This window comes from Acipenser ruthenus, chromosome 6, assembly GCF_902713425.1.
Source record: "Acipenser ruthenus chromosome 6, fAciRut3.2 maternal haplotype, whole genome shotgun sequence".
In the NCBI taxonomy this organism is placed as follows: Eukaryota; Metazoa; Chordata; class Actinopteri; order Acipenseriformes; family Acipenseridae; genus Acipenser; species Acipenser ruthenus.
Genome location: NC_081194.1, coordinates 81,938,505 through 81,964,051, shown reverse-complemented (window position 1 = coordinate 81,964,051; position 25,547 = coordinate 81,938,505). Strand labels below are relative to the sequence as shown.

Here is a 25,547-nt window from a genome sequence, read left to right as displayed (position 1 = left end):
AAATCTTATCTCATGTAGACAGTGCAGTCAAACAGAGCTGTAGCGGTTTAATACGCAAGGGCTGCCCTCTGAAACAGAAGGCACTTGAACACAAAGTCAACTTATTTGATTTGAATAAAAGCAGACATACTTATCTGAAATACCAGGTTCAGTTCATTTTTGCATGGTCGACGAGGCTGAAGAAGACTTGAAGCCAAGGGGACTATACAAAGTCTTGCATCACAAGTTGCCAATGTAGACCGCAGTGGAAACTGACGGTCCAATTGACTGCCAGTCAGCTTATTCTGCTGGCCTCCTCCTCGTCTTTCATGTCAGTGCAGGAAGCCGAGGACAGCTGAAAAGCAGCTGGCATGAATAGCAGGGGGCAGAGGCATTGGCAGTGCAGTAAGTGACATGCCCAATCTCTCACGCTGCTTCATCACAACTCTTTTTCCATTGTGCCAAAGGAACATTCACAGCGTTGCTTGGTCTGGCTGCACACTTTGCTCTCTTCAGCTACTATGGTGACAAGATCACCACCCAGTTAAGTTATTGGTGTGTGTGCGTGCGTGTGCGTGCGTGTGTGTGTTTATCGGCAGACACTAGAAGACTTTGATAGAGGGCAGATAGCAGAACCCAAGACTGAACAAATGACTGCTGTTTGCATGGAAAAAGTATTACTCAACAGGCCATTTCAGAAAACAAACTTCCCAATGTTCTATGAATGGATGAGGTTGTCATTAATTAATAGTCAGATATCTCCATTAATAGTCAGATATCTCTATTAATAGTCAGATATCGCTGGGGTCCTACACCCTGTCATGATGGGTACTGTTGCACTTTGTTGGGAAAGAAATGCAGGTAAAGAAAACATGCTAAAGATACTAGATAGAAAACTATCATTTACATTACTTTGAATTGCCCGTTGAAACAGGTAAAAATCTGCTCCGCGACAAGATAGCTGTGCACAAACGTTCTTCTCACATGCACTACACTGACTTAACACGTCACTCTGAAAACCCCCACGCATGGAGCCGGGAGATCAATACATTACAGTGTACAAACACTGATACAGATCCACTGTACTGGCCCTAGTTACCAAGGTGCCCTAGTTACCAAACCTGTTACTACTGAAACAGGTACGGTATTGGACCCCATGCAGTGCAGCCCAAGCCTTTTTGTTTTGTACTTACAGGCAAACTGGACGGTCTCTCCTGCTGTACTAGACTCCTGGACGGTCTCTCCTGCTGAACTAGACTCCTGGACGGTCTCTCCTGCTGTACTAGACTCCTGGATGGTCTCTCTTGCTGTACTAGACTCCTGGACGGTCTCTCTTGCTGTACTAGACTCCTGTCCACGTGGTTGGGTTTTCCTGGAGTCATGGAGAGCTGGCTTCTGTTCCCATAGCCTTCATGAGAAACACCCTAGAGGAGCAAAAGGCCTGCGTCAGAATCCTTAAACTCACAAGAGTCTCTGAGATTTAAGCATCTTTCTGTGTTTAGAATTACACGTTCACGTTTGTAAAACTGATGTATTTTGATTGGGGGAGTGGGAACTCTCAAGGTCTTTTAGTATAAGATACAAAAGTTATAAACATCTGTCATTACGCTGTCGAGGTGTATAGGCAGAAAGGATTTCACGGATACGACGTGACGAGTCAGCAAGCCGTTGTGAATTGTTCCAGAGGCATCCCATTCTTAAATTATTTCGAACTCTTAATTCCTTCAGGGGGGCTGAGGTGGAAATCTGCAGCTGGTTACCAGAGCGAGCTATTACTCTGAAGAAACCTGTGAATAATTTGGGAAGTCTTGAAAAATCGAGTGCCAATTATTTGCCTTCTATCAAAGACTTTATTTAGAAAAAACTAAAAGAAACTATAATTAAATGCCAAGACGTTTCGACTCGAAGTCTTATTCAATGTTTGAGGAAGGCCAGTCTCAGTTCAATGTATGATTGTCATATAAATATAATGGCATTTGAAAATGAACATCATACTATATAATTTACTTGAAATGGTGCTATATATTGAATTATCTTTCTGCATTTTTTACTACAGTGTGAAATGTGAATTTCTTTTTTTAATGGATAATAAATACAGAATTACTAAATGACTGACAGGAGTGGTAAATATGTCAAGTGCCATCCTAGCTGCCATAGTTGTCCTAGTAAACTACAGAGAACAAGTTAGCTTTGTGTTTTCATTAATCGTTTTACTAATTATTGTATTTCTGGTCATACCACACCATTCAGATGAACATGTCTTACAGAGACACTGGCTTGATAAGTGATATTTTGTATTGTGATTCTACTAATAAATAAATAATAATAATAATAATAATAATAATAATAATAATAATAATAATAATAATAATAATAATAATAATAATAACTATCAGTCTATCAGCCCTGCTGTCCCATCATGGCAGACTCTGACATGCATCGTCACATACAGCTTGTACACAATCCTAACTGACTGATATTCAAACAAGGCTGATTGAACACATCCACAGGGTTTGAAATCCTCTTAGTGTTTAACACTCGAGCATTTAATATATTAGGGAAATAAATCCGCTTCACAGATCGCGCAGTGTAAATACAGCACTACTGAACATCAACAGATACTCTGGTAACATACCAGCAGAGTACCACTGTGGATTGCACCAGCCCAGAGTATACGCCTTATTCACGCAGCGGCCATGTTTGGTTGAAAACGAGGCTTGGTGTGCGAGCAACTGTCATGGCCGCCACAGCTCCTGATAATATCACTGTGTGGATGAAATCTTTAATATGTGTTCCTCAAATAAAAGCTGAAGAAATTGATAACAGGGCAGATAATAATACGAGGATTCCAAAAAATAAACAGCAGAAAGGGTACAGCAATTGGATGGAGGGTTATATTCATGAAGTAGAAGGTAAATTAGCACGCGTATTTGTGATCGGAAAGTGAATAAGCTACTAACCTATACTAGATTCATAAAATATGTTTAGATCTCTCAGTTTTAGTTAGAGAACGTTTTATTAATATTGATGTTGATATCAAGCCTCTGTATTATTTCATGTTTATTGGTTTGGTATAAGCATGTGTTTTCTAAACACAGTTAAGAGGCAGGAGTATGGATGTAGCGCTAGGGCTAAGGTGTTCTGGTCAATGAAAAAGAATGAGTCACCTTACAGGGTTCAGGTAACAACATATCCGAAAACCTAGGCTTGGTTTGTTTCTCCAAGCTTAGTTCTGTTCAGTTATTAATCCCATTATTAAGATTCTGTTCAGTTGTATACTAATCCGCTGTTCCATTAGCACATTCATTGTTTTGTGTGTAGAACAAGTGTAAGGATAATAATAAGAAGGTAAGTAAAGACATTTTAAAAACAAGACTCAAACGTCCCTCTTTCTGTTATTCCTGTACAGTTTATTTGGAGTTAATGTAATGTTAAGGATCTCCTTTCTGACCAAGTATTGAGTAACTCAAGCATATTTTTTGTTAACTCGCGTTACTAAACGTTTTTGTAATTTTGTTCAGTTGTGCTTAATAAAGACTCTTTTAGTACACTCGGTATGTCATATATGTGTTTTTTTTTAATACAAACTGGGCATTGCATCCCACAGGACGCATTCCCTTTAGTATCCATGCATAATCTCAAGCTTCTGCATCTTACTTATCTATTGATTAGGACTGATTGGAAATGCTCAATTGGCTCCCGGACAGTATAACTGAAATGTAATCACATTTGTGACTATAATGAAGAATATGTACGTTCACACAGAAATGAAAGTTGAGATTTCTCTTCAGAAAAAAATAAATATATATAATTAAATAATATATGTACAGAATTTGCAGTTTTAACATCTAAAAAGGGCAATGTGCACTGGATTATTCTTAAATCAGAACCACAAAACAGAACGCAGCAGTGCAACGCCATAACTTGTCTCCACTGCAGTTGGAGACATCAGCGACCGGAAGCTAGCAGCTGCACTCCAAGCCTCGTTTTGAGTCTGGCGTGAATAAGGTGTATTGTCTTCAGTACCCTCAGCAGCCCTGAGTATTGTCTTCTGTACTCTCCAGTTACAGTCTCAGCAGCCCTGAGTATTGTCTTCGGTACTCTCCAGTTACAGTCTCAGCAGCCCTGAGTATTGTCTTCGGTACTCTCCAGTTACAGTCTCAGCAGCCCTGAGTATTATCTTCTGTACTCTCCAGTTACAGTCTCAGCAGCCCCGAGTATTGTCTTCGGTACTCTCCAGTTACAGTCTCAGCAGCCCTGAGTATTGTCTTCGGTACTCTCCAGTTACAGTCTCAGCAGCCCTGAGTATTGTCTTCGGTACTCTCCAGTTACAGTCTCAGCAGCCCCGAGTATTATCTTCTGTACTCTCCAGTTACAGTCTCAGCAGCCTTGAGTATTGTCTTCAGTACTCTCCAGTTACAGTCTCAGCAGCCCCGAGTATATTCAACCCAGTCTCACTAGAGAAACGTTAACAGATTAATGTTTCTGCATTTCTGCTTTCAGGGGGAAAAAATTTAACTGGGTAATGTTTTCACTTTCAACCACAATGCTTTGCGGCAGCTTTTGTCAAAATTCTCTTTTTAGATTTATTTTCTGTGAACATTAGTGTATGGATAATCTTGCTTGCTTTTAAACCAATTAAATTGTTACAAAACAATTACTGTTCTTTAGTCCATTCATTTTAATTCCATACATGGTCTTGTAGTAGTGCTAAAATATACACTGCCTTTTTTCTTTATATATTTACTCAAAACCTTGCGCTTTTAAACCAATTAAATTGTTACAAAAAAACAACTGTTCTATAGTCCATTCATTTTAATTCCGTACATGGTCTTGTTATACTAGTGCTAAAATATACACTGCCTTTTTTCTTTATATATTTACCTGAAACCTCACTTAATATAATTTTATGAAATGACATGTCAGCACTGTGCTTGCATCCAGAGCGCGTCTGCCGATGAAAATAAAAATACGGCTAAAAACAAAACAGTATTCGGTTCAACAGAGACAGTCAGTAGCTTAAAAACAAATAAGCTAAATGCTCCGTGTCTATCTGTGTAGTATGAAATTTGGAAATTGAAAAGAATTGTGGGAAATGTCGTTTTAAAACCTTGAAATATACCTTTGCTTCTATGACTCGATCCCACATATCCCACAATTCTCTTCAATTCTCTTCTCATCCCTGCCTATTGGCTGAGCGCCACAGAGTAAGCAGGGTGGCACATTCAAATGTCAAACTGTACAGATAGACACGGTGCATTTTTCTTATTTGTTTTTAAATGTGATAAATCCCTGGAGGTTAAAGACCAGCAGTGCAATGAGGTAACCAGCAGAGGGAAGCCATGCAGCTGCAGGGTGACAAAGGCATATCCTTAACTCAAAGGCTCTAGACTGCGGGATGGTGCAGCTTTGCTACATGTGTTTCTGGTTCATTTTGTATTGTCTGGACTGAAAGCCTCAAACACACCTTGTTCTATATTTTCAAAAACAATGAAATTAGTAAAAATGCTTGCTGTATACGCCACACTGCCATCAGGGTTTACCCTGATTTACAGAACTGAATACAAACTGATTTAATCAAATGCAGGTACCACCAAGAGCATGACAAACACGCTCCATTTAAATGAGACTGGTGCCTGTGTGTGTGTGTGTGTGTGTGTGTGTGTGTGTGTGTGTGTGTGTATCAGTGTAACTAAACGGACTGGCTCCTGGCCCAGAATCTCACTAGAAATGAGGTCTTGATAAGCAATTAACCCCGTTAAACATTTTTAATAACTATACATGCCATTCTTTATTTTATTTTTTTTGCCATGTTCAGGAAAGGTCATATTTTCTGTGCCTGACAATGAGCCAAAAGGTAATGAGAATATCACAGTCTAATATTAATTCTAAATATTTACTTAAGCAAATATATTTACTCAAAAGGAATGCCGTGTAAATGGGTCATATCAAGGTCAGTGTTGACAGCAATCTTCTGACGTCACATCAGTTTTCTTTTCAATATGAGAGTGAAAGCTGAACTTCCCTCTATATCCCACTGGAATAGAAAGAACTACTGTTATATTCCATGATAAATGTACAGTATACTGTATCACTCCATTGTGTGTGTGCGGGCTGGTAAATGAAGACAACTTACACAAACATACAAACAATGTATTATTAACACTGCATTCCCAGTGCCCGTTTACACAGATACATATACTGCTCAGGTGAACATGCCCTGCAGATCATTCCTCATAAGCACATGCCGTAGCAGCTGTTGAAGCGGTCTGGATTCATGGCACAGAGTAGGAGTATTAAAAACTTTAGGTGAAAACCAAACAAGTCACCTCAACACTCCTAGGTCAAAGGTGCGCAACCAAACTATTATCAGGCATATATATTGGCAATTTCCCTTAGGATTTGTGTTAATTTTATTTCGTACTGTACAATACACATCACAAACAAAATATACAAAACAATTAAAAACAAAGCATTAAAATCGTACTGTTACCATATACACACGCATTGCACAATAACACAAAGCCAATGAAATATCTGCTTGCTGAAGCGGTTTGTATTTTAGCCGACGAGTTGTTCAGTTGTAGCAGGCAGCAATGTAGTAAAAGTCCCAGGGCAGTGATGTCACTTCCCTAGCAACAAGCCCACTATGTTGGGAATGGGTTCTTTCAATGCAGCGGGTTTGTGCATTTGAGAAAGGAGAGGAAGACTTGTAAAATTAAGATGATGACAAGCTGATGAGAAGCAATTCAAATTAAAATGGTGTCGGTGTTCGCGCTAGGCCGCGCCATTGCGCCAATGCCCCCCTGAAATAAAAAATGTCCCGCTGAAATTCGCTTAACGCGCCCGTTTGTCCCCCTTCCCAGACCAGACGCAATACCAATACGCAGTAAATGAATGCATTTTGTATTACCATGACATGTGTGACGACAGGCTAATCTTTTTTCCTTGTTTGTTTACACTTGCGTTTTCATAATTAAACTCCCATTTTTTATTCTCCAGTCCAGTAGAATGCGCTCGCACACCCTCCCTGGTTACAGTCAGTTTCACAGTAAAGCCTGGACGACAACATCAGGCTTGTTAACAATGTGGCCCGGCGCAAATAGTATCCATGTTAAACCCAACCGTTACTTCTAGAAAAATAAGTAATCAGCTTTGGCAGTGACTTTTGAAATGCAGGCTATTATATTTGTGCTTCAAAATACTGTGTGCAGTAGATTTGCGAAACGAAAACTGCATCATTGTCTAAAAAAAAAAAAAAAAAAAGAAAAAGTAGCCTACGGTAACGTTATAAAATATGTGTAATTTGTAATATATATATATATATATATATATATTGTAGCGATCTCGGTTCCCGCAGGCAGGCGCATCACACAGGGCGAGGAAATCCACACACAGGCAGAGGGCAGGCGCAGACCCGGGTCCTCTCGCACTGAAGCATAGCGCCGATCCCGATTTTATTTAGTACCACTTGCCAATCTATTGCAAACTTTTATCATGTAATCAACGTTTAATCACTAACACCAGACTGACGAGCTGTGACAGAGCGTTCAGTGCACACACTCAGGGCCGTGTTAAGCCAATGGGCTACATGGGCTGAAGCCCAGGGCCCCGCCTCCTAGGGGGCCCCGCAGTCCCTGTAAAGTCAAACTGATAACGGTTGGCTAATAAAAAAGCATGGACTAAACTAAACAATTTGCCCTTTTTTAAAAACATTTTGTGACCTTTTGGCATGCCGTAGTTATTTGGCGCAATGAAAAACATCTTATGCTAGCTATACCCACTGGCGTTCAACTAAAATAAGCTAAGCTGAGTGGCTAGCGGCAAACAGGTCACGGAAATAAAAGAGCGGTGCGAAACAAAGAAAAATCATTAAAACTCAAACTAGCTAAAGCCAAGGAGGTTATAAATAGTACCCCAAAACTAACTACATTCTTTAAAAGTCAGTGCCAGAAGAATGAAAGTGAGGAAGAGCCACGAGCCAGAGGAGCAAGCAGAGAGCGGCGAGTCGGTTAGCGCTGAGTGCACAGCCACTACAGCAGATGAGAAAAATGAGAGCGAGCCATTGAACTGCGAACTTAAGGCAGGAGAAACTTACGAAACTGATGATACTGTTGCTAGCTCCGATACGGCATGTTGGGGTCCGATAACCGAGGAGAGATCACACTGGGTGAGCAAGGCCCCCTTATTTGCCAGAGAGAATTTACAAAACTCAACGCAGATGCCTCTCAAAAACTTTATTCACACGAACCCTCAAAAACTGGGAGTGAGTGCCACGAGAGTGGCTCCTTTACTCACCCTCCACCAGCAATGTGTATTGTTTCGTTTGTCGTCTATTTCAAGAGGGGACACGTTCATCAGCATTTATCGATTCGGGGTTCAGTGACTGGAAACATGTAAACGCTCGTGTAGAGGAGCATGAGGCTAGTAGCTCCCACCGAAATGCAATGCTAACATGGAGTGCACAAACTCAGAATCTGAGTCAGATCAATGGTATAGATGCTGTGCTTAAAACACAGTGTCAAGAGGAACAGGCATACTGGAGTGAGTTACTCAGGCGGATTGTTTCTGTGATCAAGTTTCTGGCAGAGCGCGGCCTTGCCTTTAGAGGAGACAATGAACTCTTCGGTTACCCCAATAATGGTAATTATCTTGGAATTTTGGAATTACTTAGTCAGTTTGATCCTTTTCTCGCTGAACACACAAGGAAGTATGGGAATAAGGGAAGGGGGACTCCCTCATATTTATCATCCACTATCTGCGAGGAATTTGTTGCTTTAATGGGACAGAGGGTACTAGCTGAAATAATACTAAAGGTGCAAAAGGCAAAGTATTTTTCCATCGTAGTTGATTCTACTCCCGACGTTTCACACATTGACCAGTTGACGTTTGTTATTTGCTACGTGTCACAGGAGGGCCAGATTTACGAATGTTTCCTGAAATTTCTACCAATCCTTAGCCACACGGGTGAATCACTTTTTCAGTCAGTCACAAACGTTTTAGAGAGCATGAACATAGATCTTCAGAACTGTAGAGGACAGTGTTTTGACAATGCCAATAACAAGTCCGGAACATATAAGGGATTGAGATCGTGCATACAAGAGGTGAATCCTCTAGCAGTCTGGGTTCCCTGTGCAGCTCACTCTCTTAATTTAGTGGGAATGAGCAGCGTGGATTGTTGCACGGAGGCAAACAATTTTTTCCGCGTTATTCAGTCACTCTTCAACTTCTGCCTTTCTATGCATATTTTGGAATACAGTACTTCAGCACTTTCAGTCCACTAGAGTTGCCCTCCAAGCTGTAGATCTAGACCTGGTAACAGCAGTGAACTTAGTAAGCTCCCTCATTGATTTTGTTGAGGACCTGCGTATGCAGTTTGACACATTGTCACAAGAGTTCAAGGGCGAGAAGAGTCGACATATAAAGAGAAAACGTCAATCAAATGAGTCAGTGGAGCCGGACCACATTTTGTCAGGAAGAGACAAATTTCGTGTTGAGGTGTTTTTTGCAATGATTAACAAATTGAACACCGAGTTAAAACACAGGCACGACGCTTACAAAGAAACATGCGCCCACTTCAGTTTTTTGACAAATCTAATGTCTCTGTCTAACGATGAACTAGGCACGGCTGCCCGCAAATTACAAGTGAGGCATCACAATGATCTACAGGAGGACTTTGTTGATGAATTGATACAGTTCATTCATTTCTCAAAGGACACAAGTGACACATCTCCAAGGAACTTGCTCCAAATACTGCGGAAGAAACAGCTGCAATTTGTATTTCCAAATGTGGCCCTGAAATGTCAGTAGCCCTGGGCCTCCAAATACCTTAATACGGGCCTGCACACACGACTAATTTACCTATTAAATATGTACGTTTTAAATAAGCCCTGTTGTTTAAATGTCATAGTTTGAGATAAAAAAAAAAATACATATTTTAAAAAAACTAAAAGCCTAGTCTTTAACTCATTTTATTTCCTGTGTGCGTTCGTGCCTGCAAATCGATATATTTTTTTTTAAATGACCCGATGATCAATACTACAACATTACTAGCAAAGGGCGATCAAGTCGAAATACTGTTAGAGATTAAAAACGCCAAAAATGTCTTGCGACTGAAGCTCTCTCCAATTTCCCTGCCCTCATCAGTGATTTGTGTGGTAACAAGCAGGGACATCCATCACATACTAGGTAAGCGTTTTATTATTGTTTTTTAATTAGCATCAGTACTGTACATTTTAATCACAAAGAATTTAAAAATGCCAATAATATATTTTCGTAAAGAGGTCAGCTGTAGAGATGCGTGGACAGTGAACTTTTCTTTGCCTTCTTTTCTGTAATTTTATTATCAATAAAAATACATGATTGCCATTTGCTATCGTGGAATAGTCCTATGTCATTTCTGAGTGATTTGAGGCTAGCACGGAGGCTTCGTTGATTTTAATTAATTAATATTTACAATAAAATGATGATGTTTCGAACAACTAGAAACCTGTCTTGGGGACTATTTTTAGCAAAAAGTAAATATAATATATATTTTTTTCTTTTATAATACTGTAGCTTTTATAATTGTATCCATCACACACTCCAAGGCTTGTGCGTTTTGTTGTATCATCTTATTGTACAGACCTTTTTTCTATTTTCATTTTATGATTATCTCAGTGGACTACATTTTTTGGAAAGGGGTACGCAGCTTAAAAAGATTGAAAACACCTGTTCTAATGTGATACAATTAATATCCTCTACTCAGTGATACGCCAGCATCAGTGACACATTTCCCAATATTCTCCCCAAAAGTGACAGTGAGTATTGTAGAGACACATTGGTTGTATGTACAGCTTTACAGTTTTATTTTTTATTCAGAAACAAACAAAAATAAGAAATGGTGGTTGGTCCTGAATCAAACATATTGACCCCCTCACTGAAGAAAATGTCCCCCTAAAATGTTGAGAGGGGACCACACTGACCCTCAGTCTGTAAGTCCTGGAGCAAACACTGATGGTGTGCTGCTTTTTATGCGAAAAATTCTAACAAACAAGACAGCAAGGTTTTAAAAAATATTTCTGATTATTGATAAGTGAAATGGAATTAAACAGTGTCGGGCCGCAGTCAGATGATAAACGGGCCGAGGGTTGCATGTCCCTGTTCTAGGTGCAGAGAGAAGAACCATTCCATTAATACTGATCAACAATTTAACTTGAGCCTGGAGCCTTCTCTCATAGCTTCAGATACATGCTGGACAGCCACTGATCTAATACAGTAAGTGACGTCCATTACGTACGACATTGATCTAATACAGTGACATCAGCTCCCTACAGCATGAGTACGCTGACAATGAATGAAAAGCGTTACAATACTCAGAAGAGCGTACCGTAATCACAGCAGGGCAAACTTCCTCTTAACGAAGAGGGTATATCCGAATGTACATGTTGGGAAATGGTTTGCAATGGACTTGAACACACCTGTTCTGTTCCGCACTGAATTATTATTATTATTATTATTATTTATTTCTTAGCAGAATTACACTGAAACCTGTTTTAAAGGCCCCCTGTGTTGATCACTCTGCTGAACCCCCATTGAATATTCCCCCATGTTAACTCCTCTGTATGTAAAGACTGGAACGACCATCTGGAGTGACCTCAGTAGGTAAGGAGTTGCTGTTATGAGTCAAGCTTGCTATATATTGTTGAAATTCCACACATTATAAAAATAAAATACTGCTGAGGAATCAAATCAACAAAATCCAGTGTTTTGTCAAGTGAAAGTTTTGAGGAGCCAGAATGCTTCCTGTCCTTAATCCACTAAAGCAGAGCTCAGTACTGGTACTTATTTTAGGCACGTATGTAATCTGCAGGCTAGTGAGATGGAGAGAGACATTTCTAGGATTAGGATAAACTCTGCTATTAAAAAAAGGTTATGACAATTAAAACCAGCTCCAAAAATGATCAAGCTGAACCCTTTCACAGGAAACGCTCTCTCTCGTCACGCAATGCCTCACTCTTCCTGAACATGCCCCTATTCATATCTGCCTCTCTCCCATCTCCATACTTTTATTATCCATGTAATTAATGGAGTTCTTAGCTAATATTCAAATGCTGAGCAATTAATGACATTGAACTTGAAATGGCCCCTGCCTGAGCTCCAGCAACAACCTCTTCCAGTAAACGCAGAGCTACGGGCTCAGTGATTTAATGCAGGCTTGTGGGGTTACACCTCCAACAGCTGCAGAATGTGCCGAGGTTTTAATTAACCTTGTGTAATTTAAATACTACAAGACAAAGATGAAATGGGATTTCAGAACATTCACTGAGATAGTTAAAATGGTGTGTGTTCTTTTTCTATATATTATGTTGTATTTATTTAGGCTTAGTTTTATAATTTGTGAATTTAGACAAAGGACGAAGGACACCGGCTACAAAAGCAGGTGAAAAAGAGATTTACATTCGATATATATTGGAACTTGGAGTGTTGAGAGCATTCCACTCACAAGTTACAAGCTGAAGGGCCAGCTCAACCCAGTTAGATCACCCAGTGGGTGGCAGCTTCTGTGGTGCTTACCTGCTGGGGCGGGAGCTTCTGCTGCATGTGTGCAGGCTGTGCCGGTAACGCTGGCTGCTGTGGGGGGCTGTAGTACGACTGCAGGCCTTGCTGACTATACTGAGGAGGCATCTGCTGAAAGAGCCAACCAGACATCAGTCAGGGGTCTGAATGAAAGAGTGCAGGGCAAGGCTCTCTCTCTCTCACTCTACTAACACACACACACACACAAAAGTGGACAAAACCACACACCACTCCAAACACACACACACACCAATCTCTAAACATACATTCGCCAACATCTATACACACATCTAGACACACACACCAACACACACATCAGTCAGGAATCTGAATGAAAGAGAGCAGGCAAGGCGCTCTCTCGCACACACACAAGTAATTCACTTAAAAATAAATAAATAAATAAATAAATAAATAAATAAATAAAAACAACATTTTAAAAGCCCTGTGGTGAAAAACTCCGTTAAGGTGCATTTCTGAGAGCTAGTTTTGATAGTCAGGAGTTCTCTTTTTAGAACTCAATCCATTATTATCAATTGCATGCTTTCTCCAGTCTCAAGGCCAATTCAATTCAGTTTTCCCCTCTAAACATTCTATTGTACCATTGCAAATGCTGTGCTGTATGAAGGCCCTTACACACCAGATGCGACGCGAAGAGCGACACGACAAAGCAACGCGAGAAAATCAACAAAACCTGTGCTTTTCAATAGCGCCCTTCACACCAAAGAGCGACGCGAGAAAATCAACAAAACCTATGCTTTTCAATAGCGCCCTTCACACCAAAGAGCGACGCGAGAAAATCAACAAAACCTATGCTTTTCAATAGCGCCCTTCACACCAAAGAGCGACGCGAGAAAATCAACAAAACCTATGCTTTTCAATAGCGCCCTTCACACCAAAGAGCGACGCGAGAAAATCAACAAAACCTATGCTTTTCAATAGCGCCCTTCACACCAAAGAGCGACGCGAGAAAATCAACAAAACCTATGCTTTTCAATAGCGCCCTTCACACCAAAGAGTGACGCGAGAAAATCAACAAAACCTATGCTTTTCAATAGCGCCCTTCACACCAAAGAGCGACGCGAGAAAATCAACAAAACCTATGCTTTTCAATAGCGCCCTTCACACCAAAGAGTGACGCGAGAAAATCAACAAAACCTATGCTTTTCAATAGCGCCCTTCACACCAAAGAGTGACGCGAGAAAATCAACAAAACCTATGCTTTTCAATAGCGCCCTTCACACCAAAGAGCGACGCGAGAAAATCAACAAAACCTATGCTTTTCAATAGCGCCCTTCACACCAAAGAGCGACGCGAGAAAATCAACAAAACCTATGCTTTTCAATAGCGCCCTTCACACCAAAGAGCGACACGAGAAAATCAACAAAACCTATGCTTTTCAATAGCGCCCTTCACACCAAAGAGTGACGCGAGAAAATCAACAAAACCTATGCTTTTCAATAGCGCCCTTCACACCAAAGAGTGACGCGAGAAAATCAACAAAACCTATGCTTTTCAATAGCGCCCTTCACACCAAAGAGTGACGCGAGAAAATCAACAAAACCTATGCTTTTCAATAGCGCCCTTCACACCAAAGAGTGACGCGAGAAAATCAACAAAACCTATGCTTTTCAATAGCGCCCTTCACACCAAAGAGCGACGCGAGAAAATCAACAAAACCTATGCTTTTCAATAGCGCCCTTCACACCAAAGAGTGACGCGAGAAAATCAACAAAACCTATGCTTTTCAATAGCGCCCTTCACACCAAAGAGCGACGCGAGAAAATCAACAAAACCTATGCTTTTCAATAGCGCCCTTCACACCAAAGAGCGACGCGAGAAAATCAACAAAACCTATGCTTTTCAATAGCGCCCTTCACACCAAAGAGCGACGCGAGAAAATCAACAAAACCTATGCTTTTCAATAGCGCCCTTCACACCAAAGAGCGACGCGAGAAAATCAACAAAACCTATGCTTTTCAATAGCGCCCTTCACACCAAAGAGCGACACGACAAGCGACGTCGCCACTTAACAAATTCCAACGCGAGCGATGAAAAAAAAAAAATAGAACCTGATCCTATTTTTGCCAATTCGTCACGCGACAACTACACAACTGAGCAATCAGAGAACAGCTTCATGTCATGTGGTTTGAAATCAAGCCCTGTATCACTTTCACTCAAAATGGAGGTGAAGATCATACTTGCAGTATCTAATTTCCCTGACCTTTTTGACAAGAGTCAAAGCCATTATAAAAACACAAAGCCAAAAACGTAATATGGGAGTCAGTTCATTATGATCTGGGCATGCCTGGTTTGTATAATTTCATACATGATTAAATGCATATCGCCTAATACATTGCCATTATCATCAGGCCTATAATGATAATAATAATGATAAGCCATTTTGTATTGCGTTTGTTTGTTAGTAATCATACTTTCTGAAAGATTTGGCAAATCTCCAGCTGTCGCGTCGTGTCTGTGATCGCTTCTGGCGTGCACATTGTTTTCACAGCGAATTTGTCGTGTCGCCCCAGTAAAAATCGCATCGCGTCTAGTGTGTGAAGGCCTTAAGACTAATTTTTCGTATGCAAACTAAGCAGATACGTATTTTAATATAACTGAAAAGTACTTTGTTTCACTAGTAATAACATATAAAGCCTACCCTCTCAATTTCTGGGTCTCCAATTCAAGCTTAGTTTACTGTGGTCCAAACTTATTTTGATCTGAAGCAATGTAAAGTCCTGAGCCCTGCTTCTGAACTGGTACACTCAGCCTAGAGACGCAAACTGTGTTCTTCAAAGGCAGGACCTGGGCTTGGGCAGCATTTCAACAATCTGCCAGCTATTTACTGATCCTGTCTGCTCTGTGGATGAGCAGCAGTTCAATCTGCTAACTACTTACTGATCCTACCTGCTCTGTGGATGAGCAGCAGTTCAATCTGCTAACTACTTACTGATCCTGTCTGCTCTGTGGATGAGCAGCAGTTCAATCTGCTAACTACTTACTGATCCTACCTGCTCTGTGGATGAGCAGCAGTTCAATCTGCTAACTACTTACTGATCCTGTCTGCTCTGTGGATGAGCAGCAGTTCAATCTGCTAACTACTTACTGATCCTGTCTGCTCTGTGGATGAGCAGCAGTTCAATCTGCTAACTACTTACTGATCCTACCTGCTCTGTGGATGAGCAGCAGTTCAATCTGCTAACTACTTACTGATCCTACCTGCTCTGTGGATGAGCAGCAGTTCAATCTGCTAACTACTTACTGATCCTACCTGCTCTGTGGATGAGCAGCAGTTCAATCTGCTAACTACTTACTGATCCTACCTGCTCTGTGGATGAGCAGCAGTTCAATCTGCTAACTACTTACTGATCCTACCTGCTCTGTGAATGAGCAGCAGTTCAATCTCTCAGCTATTTACTGACCCTACCTGCTCTGTGAATGAGCAGCAGTTCAATCTGCCAGCTATTTACTGACCCTACCTGCTCTGTGGATGAGCAGCAGTTCAATCTGCCAGCTATTTACTGACCCTACCTGCTCTGTGAATGAGCAGCAGTTCAATCTCTCAGCTATTTACTGACCCTACCTGCTCTGTGAATGAGCAGCAGTTCAATCTGCCAGCTATTTACTGATCCTACCTGCTCTGTGAATGAATGGCTTTAATAAGAATTTCTACTCAAAGTACAAAAAGGAAATTCAGCATAAATCCTTAATTACTTAGCACATCAGGTTTGGCATTCCCATAGGAATTTGAAAGATTTTGAATTTGAAAGTGTTTAAAATGTGCTTCGACAATAAGAGAGTGAACACCTGAATAAATATTGAAAAACAACATGACTCATGCTTCTATACAATTTCACAGACATCCAGTGTATTAATACCAAACATTACACTGTTACACTTTCACTGCTATGCTTATGATACCCAGCTACACCCAGTGTTATTAGCTACTTGCCTTACAGACATCAAGCATTGGATGTCACAGAATTTTCTAATGTTGAATTCAGATAAAACAGAGGTTATGCTAGTGAGATCACAGAACCAACTAAAAGAAAATATGGGATTACATGAGCTCGACCCTTGCAGTTTCTCATCAAAACAAACTAGAAATTAAGAGTTTGGGGGTCATCTTTGACCCTAATCTATCATTAATGAAGTTACTAAAGTATCTTTTTACCATTTGAGAAATATAACGAAACTTCGAACAATTATTTCCATATCGGTTGCCGAGAGACTAATGCATGCCTTTGTTTCATCTAGAATTGATTATTGTAATGCACCTTTTCTGGTGCCCCAAAACGTGTGGTATCCCGCTTGCAGCTTGTTCAGAATACCGCTGCTAGAATTCTGACTAAAACCAGAAAATGTGAACATATTTCCCCTGTTTTGGCATCTTTACGCTGGCTCCCTGTGCAGTATAGAATTGATTTTAAGTTTTTGCTGTTAACTTACAAGGCCCTGAATGGATTAGCACCTCGTTATTTGCAGGAGTTACTGACCCTGTATCTTCCAAACCGCACTCTTAGATCACAGGATGCGGGGCTGCTGGTTATTCCTAGGGTCAACAAAAGCAACACGGGAGGAAGGACTTTTCTTGTAGAGCTCCTAAAACATGGAATGCTCTGCCTTCGTTTGTCAGGGAAGCTGGGACCATTACAGTTTTCAAGTCAAGACTAAAAACGCACTTTTATAAAATGGCTTTCTTATCTTAGTTGTTTTAATGTAACTTTAAAATTGCTGCTTTTGTATTATGTGTATACAGTTATTTAAATGTTATTTAAATGGTCTGATTGTGGCAGTCGTATGTGTGACATGCTATACACTTTGTATAAAAAGCGCTACATAAATGCAATAAATAATAAATAAATGTGTTTCTGGCAGTCATGTTTGCTTACTATTACGTGGCCCTTAAGTATTCGATTCAAATATACTATACCCCAAATTCTCGTATTCTCTGCCAAAAATACTTCCGCTAGCATCCAAATACAGAGCGCTTTCTTCTGCCGTAGATGGGAGCACAGAATTCATAAACAATGAATTGCCCCCGCTGTGTGTGTGTGTGTGTGTGTGTGTGTGTGTGTGCGTGTGTGTGTGTGCGTGTGTGTGCGTTGCTGTAACTGGCTTACACAACACATTCTAATGAGCAGCAGCTTTTGCATTCACTGAACTCAAACTCATTCAGGAAGGTTCATTTAGAAAAAAAGAAACTCTACTACTACAATACTGGCTCCCTATTCAGCAAATCCAATGTATTTCAATGAGGATGATGATGTGTTTCATAATACACCTGCAGTACATGTCAGCCGCTTCGCATTCAAATACACAGGGGTGCTTTCAGAGGGACACTTCATATGGCAAGCCAAACTATCACTTAGAGATATCTCAAATTGCGTTTTAAGATATCTTGAAATATTTAGAGATATCTGTAAAACATTTCCAGATATCTCAAATTGAATTCCAGATATCTTTAATTGTGCAGTTTTTAAGATATCTAAAATTAATTTAAAGATATCTGTAAATCAATTTGAGATATCTAAAAATGAAATAAAGATATCTCAGATTGATTTACAGATATCTTTAAATACTATGGAAACCATATGGATTGTGCTAGCATGGCACGCCAAACTGTCATTTAGAGATATCTTAAAATGAGGGTTTTAAAGATATCTTTAAATCATTTATAGATATCTCTAAATAACGTCCTGTTCATTTAAAGATATCTGTAAATCATTTGAAACTATCTTCAAATAACTTCCTGTTCATTTAGAGATATCTCTAATTAACTTCCTGTTCATTTGAAGATATCTTTAAATAAACAGGAAGTCCATTGAAAAGCATTTTCACAGGAAGTCATTTCCAGATATCTCGAAATAGCTTCCTGTTCATTTGAAGATATCTTCAAATGATTTAGAGATATCTCTAAATGAACAGGAAGTTATTTGAAGATATCTTAAAATGTTTTAGATATATCTCTAAATGAACAGGAAATTATCTGAATATATCTTAACATGTTTTAGAGATATCTAAATAAACAGGAAGTTATTTGAAGATATCTTAAAATGATTTACAGATATCTTTAAATGAACAGGAAGTTATTTTAAGATATCTTCAAATGATTTACAGATATCTTTAAAACCCTCATTTTAAGATATCTCTAAATGACAGTTTGGTGCACCATGCTAGCCAAATCCACATATTATTTAAAGATATCTGCAAATCATTTGAAGATATCTTTAAATAACTTCCCGTTCATTTAGAGATATCTGCAAATCATTCAGAGATATCTCTAAATAACTTCCTGTTCATTTGAAGATATCTTTAACTAGACAGGAAGTCCATTGAAAACATAGAGCATTTTCACAGGAAGTCATTTCCAGATATCTCGAAATAGCTTCCTGTTCATTTGAAGATATCTTCAAATGATTTAGAGATATCTTCAAATGAACAGGAAGTTATTTCGAGATATCTCTAAATGATTTAGAGATATCTCTAAATGAACAAGAAGTTATTTGAAGATATCTTTAAATGATTTAGAGATATCTGAAAAGTATTTCAAGATATCTAAAAATGCATTTTAGATATCTCATTTAAAGCTCAATTTAAAGATATCTGTAAATCATTTTGAGCTATCTCTAAATGTATTTTAGATATCTTAAAATGATTTAGAGATATCTTCAAATATTTAGAGATATCTTCAAATATTTAGAGATCTCTTCAAATATTTAGAGATCTCTATAAATGAATTTGAGATATCTCAAAATGATCATTTGGCTTGCCATACACTTCAAGACTTGTAAACTTACATAGTGTTAAATCAAACATCTATATTATGTTCATATCGTTTTTTGTTTTGTTTTGTTTTAAATGATGTCTCAATCCTACAATTCTAGGTGATTTTGGCCAGAGCTGCACAGTGTTGTGACATCAGCGGATTTAGTGCATTGGGAGTTTATTTCTCCAAAGACAGTCCTGTGACCCACAGTAGTTTTGACTGCAGAAAAGGTCATCTGCTAATCACATCAGCACCTCTGCACTGTCACTCCATGGATACGACACTGGAATCCATGTTGAGTACGGTACAGAAGGAGTATACACTGTATATGACACTAGTGGTTTAACGTGGTAATGCGATGCACTGAATTTCATGCACAAGAGAAACACTGCCGATCCTTTCAGAGAATTGAGAGAACTGCAGAAGATATCCCCTTGTGCAAAAAACATGTACATGCTCTGGCAAGTCATCTAGAAACTGTGAGAAATTCAAATACACAGAACACTTACTTAGTCTGATCAAGACTTTCCTTTACACAAGTGGCTTGAAGCAGCAGGTAAAATGCACTGTTCCACGGCATTGCTGTACTGCTTGTGCAACGAACAACTATTTCCCGTTTGTCTGCCAGAATAATCCATGCAGTGGCAGTCTACACACTGAGCCACGAACAACATGTTGCCCTAGTGGAAGACTTCTACCAGAACAGAAGAAATGCTGCAGCAGCGTTGAACGCCTAGAAACACATTAACACTCACAAACAAACAGTTCAGCAACATTTAAATATAATGCTGACAATGAACGAATAAAGGAATGAATGAAGTGTCCTTGGAGACAGGTTAAACACTAAAGTTACAAGTACTTCTGTCTCCAAGGGGGTCAGACTTATTTAAAAACAAAGAGACGGTGAAAGATGTGGGATTTCTCTCATTAAATATTCAGGATCTACTTAGACTTGGTTTACTGTATCATGCCTTTTAATCAATGAACATAGAGGATTACTGTTGTAAGTGTGATAATGCAGCTGAACAGGTTCTGAAATCTTAGCATCAAAATTGTAATGTTGGTGAGCTGTATGTGGTCAGGCACAAGTTCCTGTAGCACCACAAATTGAAACCTTCTTGTGGCGGAGTGTCCCGCCCCTATTTATTATTATTTGTATTTTTGTTTGCGGCGCGGGTAAAAGCGCCGCGTCTTTTGTTATTATATTTAAAAACCCCGTGAGGATGCATGGCTGATCAGCTACTGATTATTTAACTAGCTGACAGTCATGCATCCTTACCAAACGCGTGCAGACTCTGGCCGGGGGATAATAAGATAATTACCAACTAGTTAAATCCCTCGGCCAGAGTATATAAACCAGCAGCACTCTGCACTCGGGGTTTTGAGAGTGTAGAGGAGAGTACGGGAGAGCGGAGAGAGAAAAAGCAACATTAACAAAACAATTGCTAAGACGTGCTGGATTTCCCAGCACATCACTTACTTGTTTGTTTGTTCATTCGTTTGGCCCTTGTGCCCTTTTGTTTTGTGTTGTGTTAATTTGTTTAATATTTTGTTTATTAAATACGCTGAGTGCACTAACACTCAGCTTCAACCGCCCATCCACTGTTTGGTTTGAGTTACTTCCTGGTCCGTGACGTCATCCACATCACCACTGCGAGCCAGACTGTCACATATGGTGTCCTGCGTGGGACAAACAACGCCTCCAACAGCCGGACCAGGATTGAAAAGTGCGTTTTTTTTTGTTTGTTCGTTTTTTTTTTCAAATTAAAAATGGGGAAAAGTAGCCGGAGGAGAAAGCAGCAGCAGCAGCAACAACAGCAGCAGGAGGCGCAGCAACATCAGCCTTACCTTGCCACACTGGATATCTGCCTCACCTGCCTGAAGGGTGAGGAGTGGTGCTTCGCGGTTGGTGAGGTTGGGCACGTGGCACCAGACCAACCCCCTCCATGGCAGGAGAAAGAGGAGCCAGAGCGTCCAGTGAGGGAGGACCTGCATCCTCCAAAGAGGACGAATGCACTCTCCTCTGAGGGAGTCTGGGACTGGCTGGTGGAGCCGGGGAGGGATTATGAGGAAGCCCTCCCTGCAGTGATCAACCTCCTGTGGGCAAGAGATGGGGAGCGCTGGGAGGCCTGGGAACAGCAACACCACCCAGCTTCCCTCCCAGACATCGCAGCCATGGTGTTCAACTACCTGGCTGCGGATATGGGAGAGACCCTGCTGCTGCCATCTCCAGCATCAGAGGGAGAGGAGCCATCGCTGCCGTCTCCAGCGCCAGAGGGAGAGGAGCCATCGCTGCCGTCTCCAGCGCCAGAGGGAGAGGAGCCATCGCTGCCGTCTCCAGCGCCAGAGGGAGAGGAGCCATCGCTGCCGTCTCCAGCGCCAGAGGGAGAGGAGCCATCGCTGCCGTCTCCAGCGCCAGAGGGAGAGGAGCCATCGCTGCCGTCTCCAGCGCCAGAGGGAGAGGAGCCATCGCTGCCGTCTCCAGCGCCAGAGGGAGAGGAGCCATCGCTGCCGTCTCCAGCGCCAGAGGGAGAGGAGCCATCGCTGCCGTCTCCAGCGCCAGAGGGAGAGGAGCCATCGCTGCCGTCTCCAGCATCAGAGGGAGAGGAGCCATCGCTACCGTCTCCAGCATCAGAGGGAGAGGAGCCATCGCTGCCATCTCCAGCATCAGAGGGAGAGGAGCCATCGCTACCGTCTCCACCAGCAGAGGGAGAATGCCTGCTGGTTTCGCCTCCACAGCCTGGGGAGGAGCCCGAACGTCCTACGCCCGAGTGGGAGGAGCCCGAACGTCCTACGCCCGAGTGGGAGGAGCCCGAACGTCCTACGCCCGAGTGGGAGGAGCCCGAACGTCCTACGCCCGAGTGGGAGGAGCCCGAACGTCCTACGCCCGAGTGGGAGGAGCCCGAACGTCCTACGCCCAAGAGGGGGGAGTCGGTGCGTCCACAGCCCAAGAGGGAGGAGTCGGTGCGTCCACAGCCCAAGAGGGAGGAGTCGGTGCGTCCACAGCCCAAAGAGGGGGGAGTCGGTGCGTCCATAGCCCAAGAGGTGGAAGTCTGCGCTTCCACAGCCTTAGGACCCAAGCTGCAGTCCCAAGAGCCAGAAGGGGAGGAGTTACAGGCTCAACCCCCTGAATTTTTCTGGGGGGGAGAAGGGCAGGATGCTGGTGTTCCCCAGCAGCCTCTATTTATGCTGCTGAAGGGAGCACGGCACACACCAGCCCAGCCGCCACAGCAGAGGGAGCCAGCACCGCCACAGCCTCCCTCTGAGTGGCCAGCATCCGCCCCATCGCCTCTGCCTCCACCACCACCAGGAGCAGAGCAGCAGGAGCTGCCTCTGTCTCCACCACCACCAGGAGCAGGGCAGCAGGAGCTGCTTCTGTCTCCACCATCACCAGGAGCAGAGCAGCAAGAGCTGCCTCTGCCTCCGCCACCTCCACCAGCAGAGGGTGAATGCCTGCTGGTTCCACATCCACCGTCGTGGGAGGACTGCTTGCCCCTCCCACCTCCACCAGCAGAGGGTGAATGCCTGCTGGTTCCGCCTCCACCGTCGTGGGAGGACTGCTTGCCCCTCCCACCTCCACCAGCAGAGGATGAATGCCTGCTGGTTCTACATCCACCGTCGTGGGAGGACTGCTTGCCCCTCCCACCTCCACCAGCAGAGGGTGAATGCCTGCTGGTTCCGCCTCCACCGTCGTGGGAGGACTGCTTGCCCCTCCCACCTCCACCAGCAGAGGATGAATGCCTGCTGGTTCTGCCTCAACCGTCGTGGGAGGACTGCTTGCCCCTCCCACCTCCACCAGCAGAGGATGAATACCTGCTGGTTCCGCCTCAGCCGCCGTGGGAGGACTGCTTGCCACTCCCAGCTCCACCAGCAGAGGGTGAATACCTGCTGGTTCCGTCTCAGCCGCTGTGGGAGGACTGCTTTCCCCTCCCACCTCCACCAGCAGAGGGTGAATACCTGCTGGTTCCACATCCACCGTCATGGGAAGGACTGCTCCTGCCCTGCCTCGCACCACCCAGGGATGGCTGCCTCGCATCGCCTGGGGCTGCCTGTTCCACATCGCCTGGGGTCGCCAGGGATCCTGCTTCGCCTGGGGTCGCCAGGGATCCTGCTTCGCCTGGGGTCGCCAGGGATCCTGCTTCGCCTGGGGTCGCCAGGGATCCTGCTTCGCCTGGGGTCGCCAGGGATCCTGCTTTGCCTGGGGTCGCCAGGGATCCTGCTTCGCCTGGGGTCACTACACTGTGGTCGGAGCCCCACGGAGGGGAGCTGCCGGCCATGAAGAAAGGGGGGGAGGTCAGGAGACCAGCTCCCCCAGCCGCACTTTCGCGGCCGGAGATCATGTGGTCAGAGCCCCACGAAGGGGAGCTGCCAGCCATGGAAAAGGGGGGGGAGGTCAGGAGACCAGCTCCCCCAGCCGCACTTTCGCGGCAGGAAATACTGTGGCTGGAGCCCCGTGAAGGGCAGCTGTCAGCCATGAAGAAGGGGGGGGAGGTCAGGAGACCAGCTTCCCCCGCAGCAATTTCGCTGCAGGAGAAAGGGTGGCCAGAGCCCCACGGAGGGGAGCTGTCGGCCATGAAGAAGGGGGGGCAGGTCTGGAGACCACCCCCAAAAATTTTTTGGCCAGAGGAGCTGGCCGGTGCGCGGGCCATTGGAACACTACGGCTGTTTGGGTGGGAGGAGGACATCCCACCGTGGCCGCCACCTTTGGCCCGTTGCTGCCCCTGTTCCTGCGCCGGGACTGCTGACCGGGACTTTGGGGACTAAGGGGGGAGGTGGCCGAAAAGGCCATGTGTGCTGCGCACAAGGGGGGGCATGTGTGGCGGAGTGTCCCGCCCCTATTTATTATTATTTGTATTTTTGTTTGCGGCGCGGGTAAAAGCGCCGCGTCTTTTGTTATTATATTTAAAAACCCCGTGAGGATGCATGGCTGATCAGCTACTGATTATTTAACTAGCTGACAGTCATGCATCCTTACCAAACGCGTGCAGACTCTGGCCGGGGGATAATAAGATAATTACCAACTAGTTAAATCCCTCGGCCAGAGTATATAAACCAGCAGCACTCTGCACTCGGGGTTTTGAGAGTGTAGAGGAGAGTACGGGAGAGCGGAGAGAGAAAAAGCAACATTAACAAAACAATTGCTAAGACGTGCTGGATTTCCCAGCACATCACTTACTTGTTTGTTTGTTCATTCGTTTGGCCCTTGTGCCCTTTTGTTTTGTGTTGTGTTAATTTGTTTAATATTTTGTTTATTAAATACGCTGAGTGCACTAACACTCAGCTTCAACCGCCCATCCACTGTTTGGTTTGAGTTACTTCCTGGTCCGTGACGTCATCCACATCACCACTGCGAGCCAGACTGTCACACTTCTACAGACACTTCTGACCCTAATTGAAGATTTGAAGTTGTCTATAGACATATCATTGAATCGCATTGTGCCTTGGTCACACCCAAGTCTGCAAAACTAAAAGCCAAAAAGAAGATGCAGTCATGTAAACACAACAAGTAAACAGACAGTGCCCTAAATATTAGCCCATTAGAGTTGAAAGCTGCTGATTGCATTTCAGGAAGCTGGATTCATCAAAGGGAGAATTAGAAATGCAGAAAGCAGCTCAGCAAAGATTACCATTGCGAATCGCTTAGTAATTTACTACGCTTGGAAATCGCCTTCCACAAAGCAGCCGTCTCTAATCACTGTTCTTTCTGTACACATGCAGGGCCAGCAGCTTCAAGATAATGAAGAATATTAAATCGAACCCTGAGCTGAGCACTGGCTCCTCCACTCGTGCGTGGGCAGCAGATTTTATTGGTGTTTTAAAAATCAATCATAAATGTAACTATAGAAATGTTCTTAGAATTCTCAGAATGTATGATATTGTGTCTGACTATCTGGGATAAATCTAGAAAACCCATGTCTGTCCTGTACAGAGCAAGTAAACATTAATACTTTATGTATTATTACCCTGATGGTGAAAGTAAACCAGTAACAATATAAGAATATTGAAGACTTTCAAAAGGGAACTTGCTTCCTTCTGTTCATTTCCACCTTTCTGGAGGGTTTGAAATGAACACATTCAATCACAAGTTCTGAAGTCAACATACTACAGGTATACCATTCTGAATTATTAAATCAATCAGTTGTATGTTTGGAAAGTTGCTGAAGAGGCCCAACACAACAGAATTACTTGGTAATGTTTTTCTAACATGACGTCATTTGTAATTTAAGTGGCCCTATTTATC

At 42.7% G+C, this 25,547-nt stretch overlaps 1 protein-coding gene across 1 annotated transcript in view; it reads right to left on the bottom strand.

Annotated features, from left to right (window-relative positions):
- Positions 1-25,547, bottom strand: part of LOC117410998 (AT-rich interactive domain-containing protein 1B-like) — a 245,014-nt gene that overhangs the window by 180,166 nt on the left and 39,301 nt on the right. Inside the window, exons 3-4 of the mRNA XM_034017988.3 lie at positions 12,535-12,648; positions 1,173-1,403 (exon numbers count right to left, since the gene is read on the bottom strand). Of these exons, the coding sequence (XP_033873879.3) occupies positions 1,173-1,403; positions 12,535-12,648 (345 nt within the window). The remainder of the gene's footprint in view (positions 1-1,172; positions 1,404-12,534; positions 12,649-25,547) is intronic.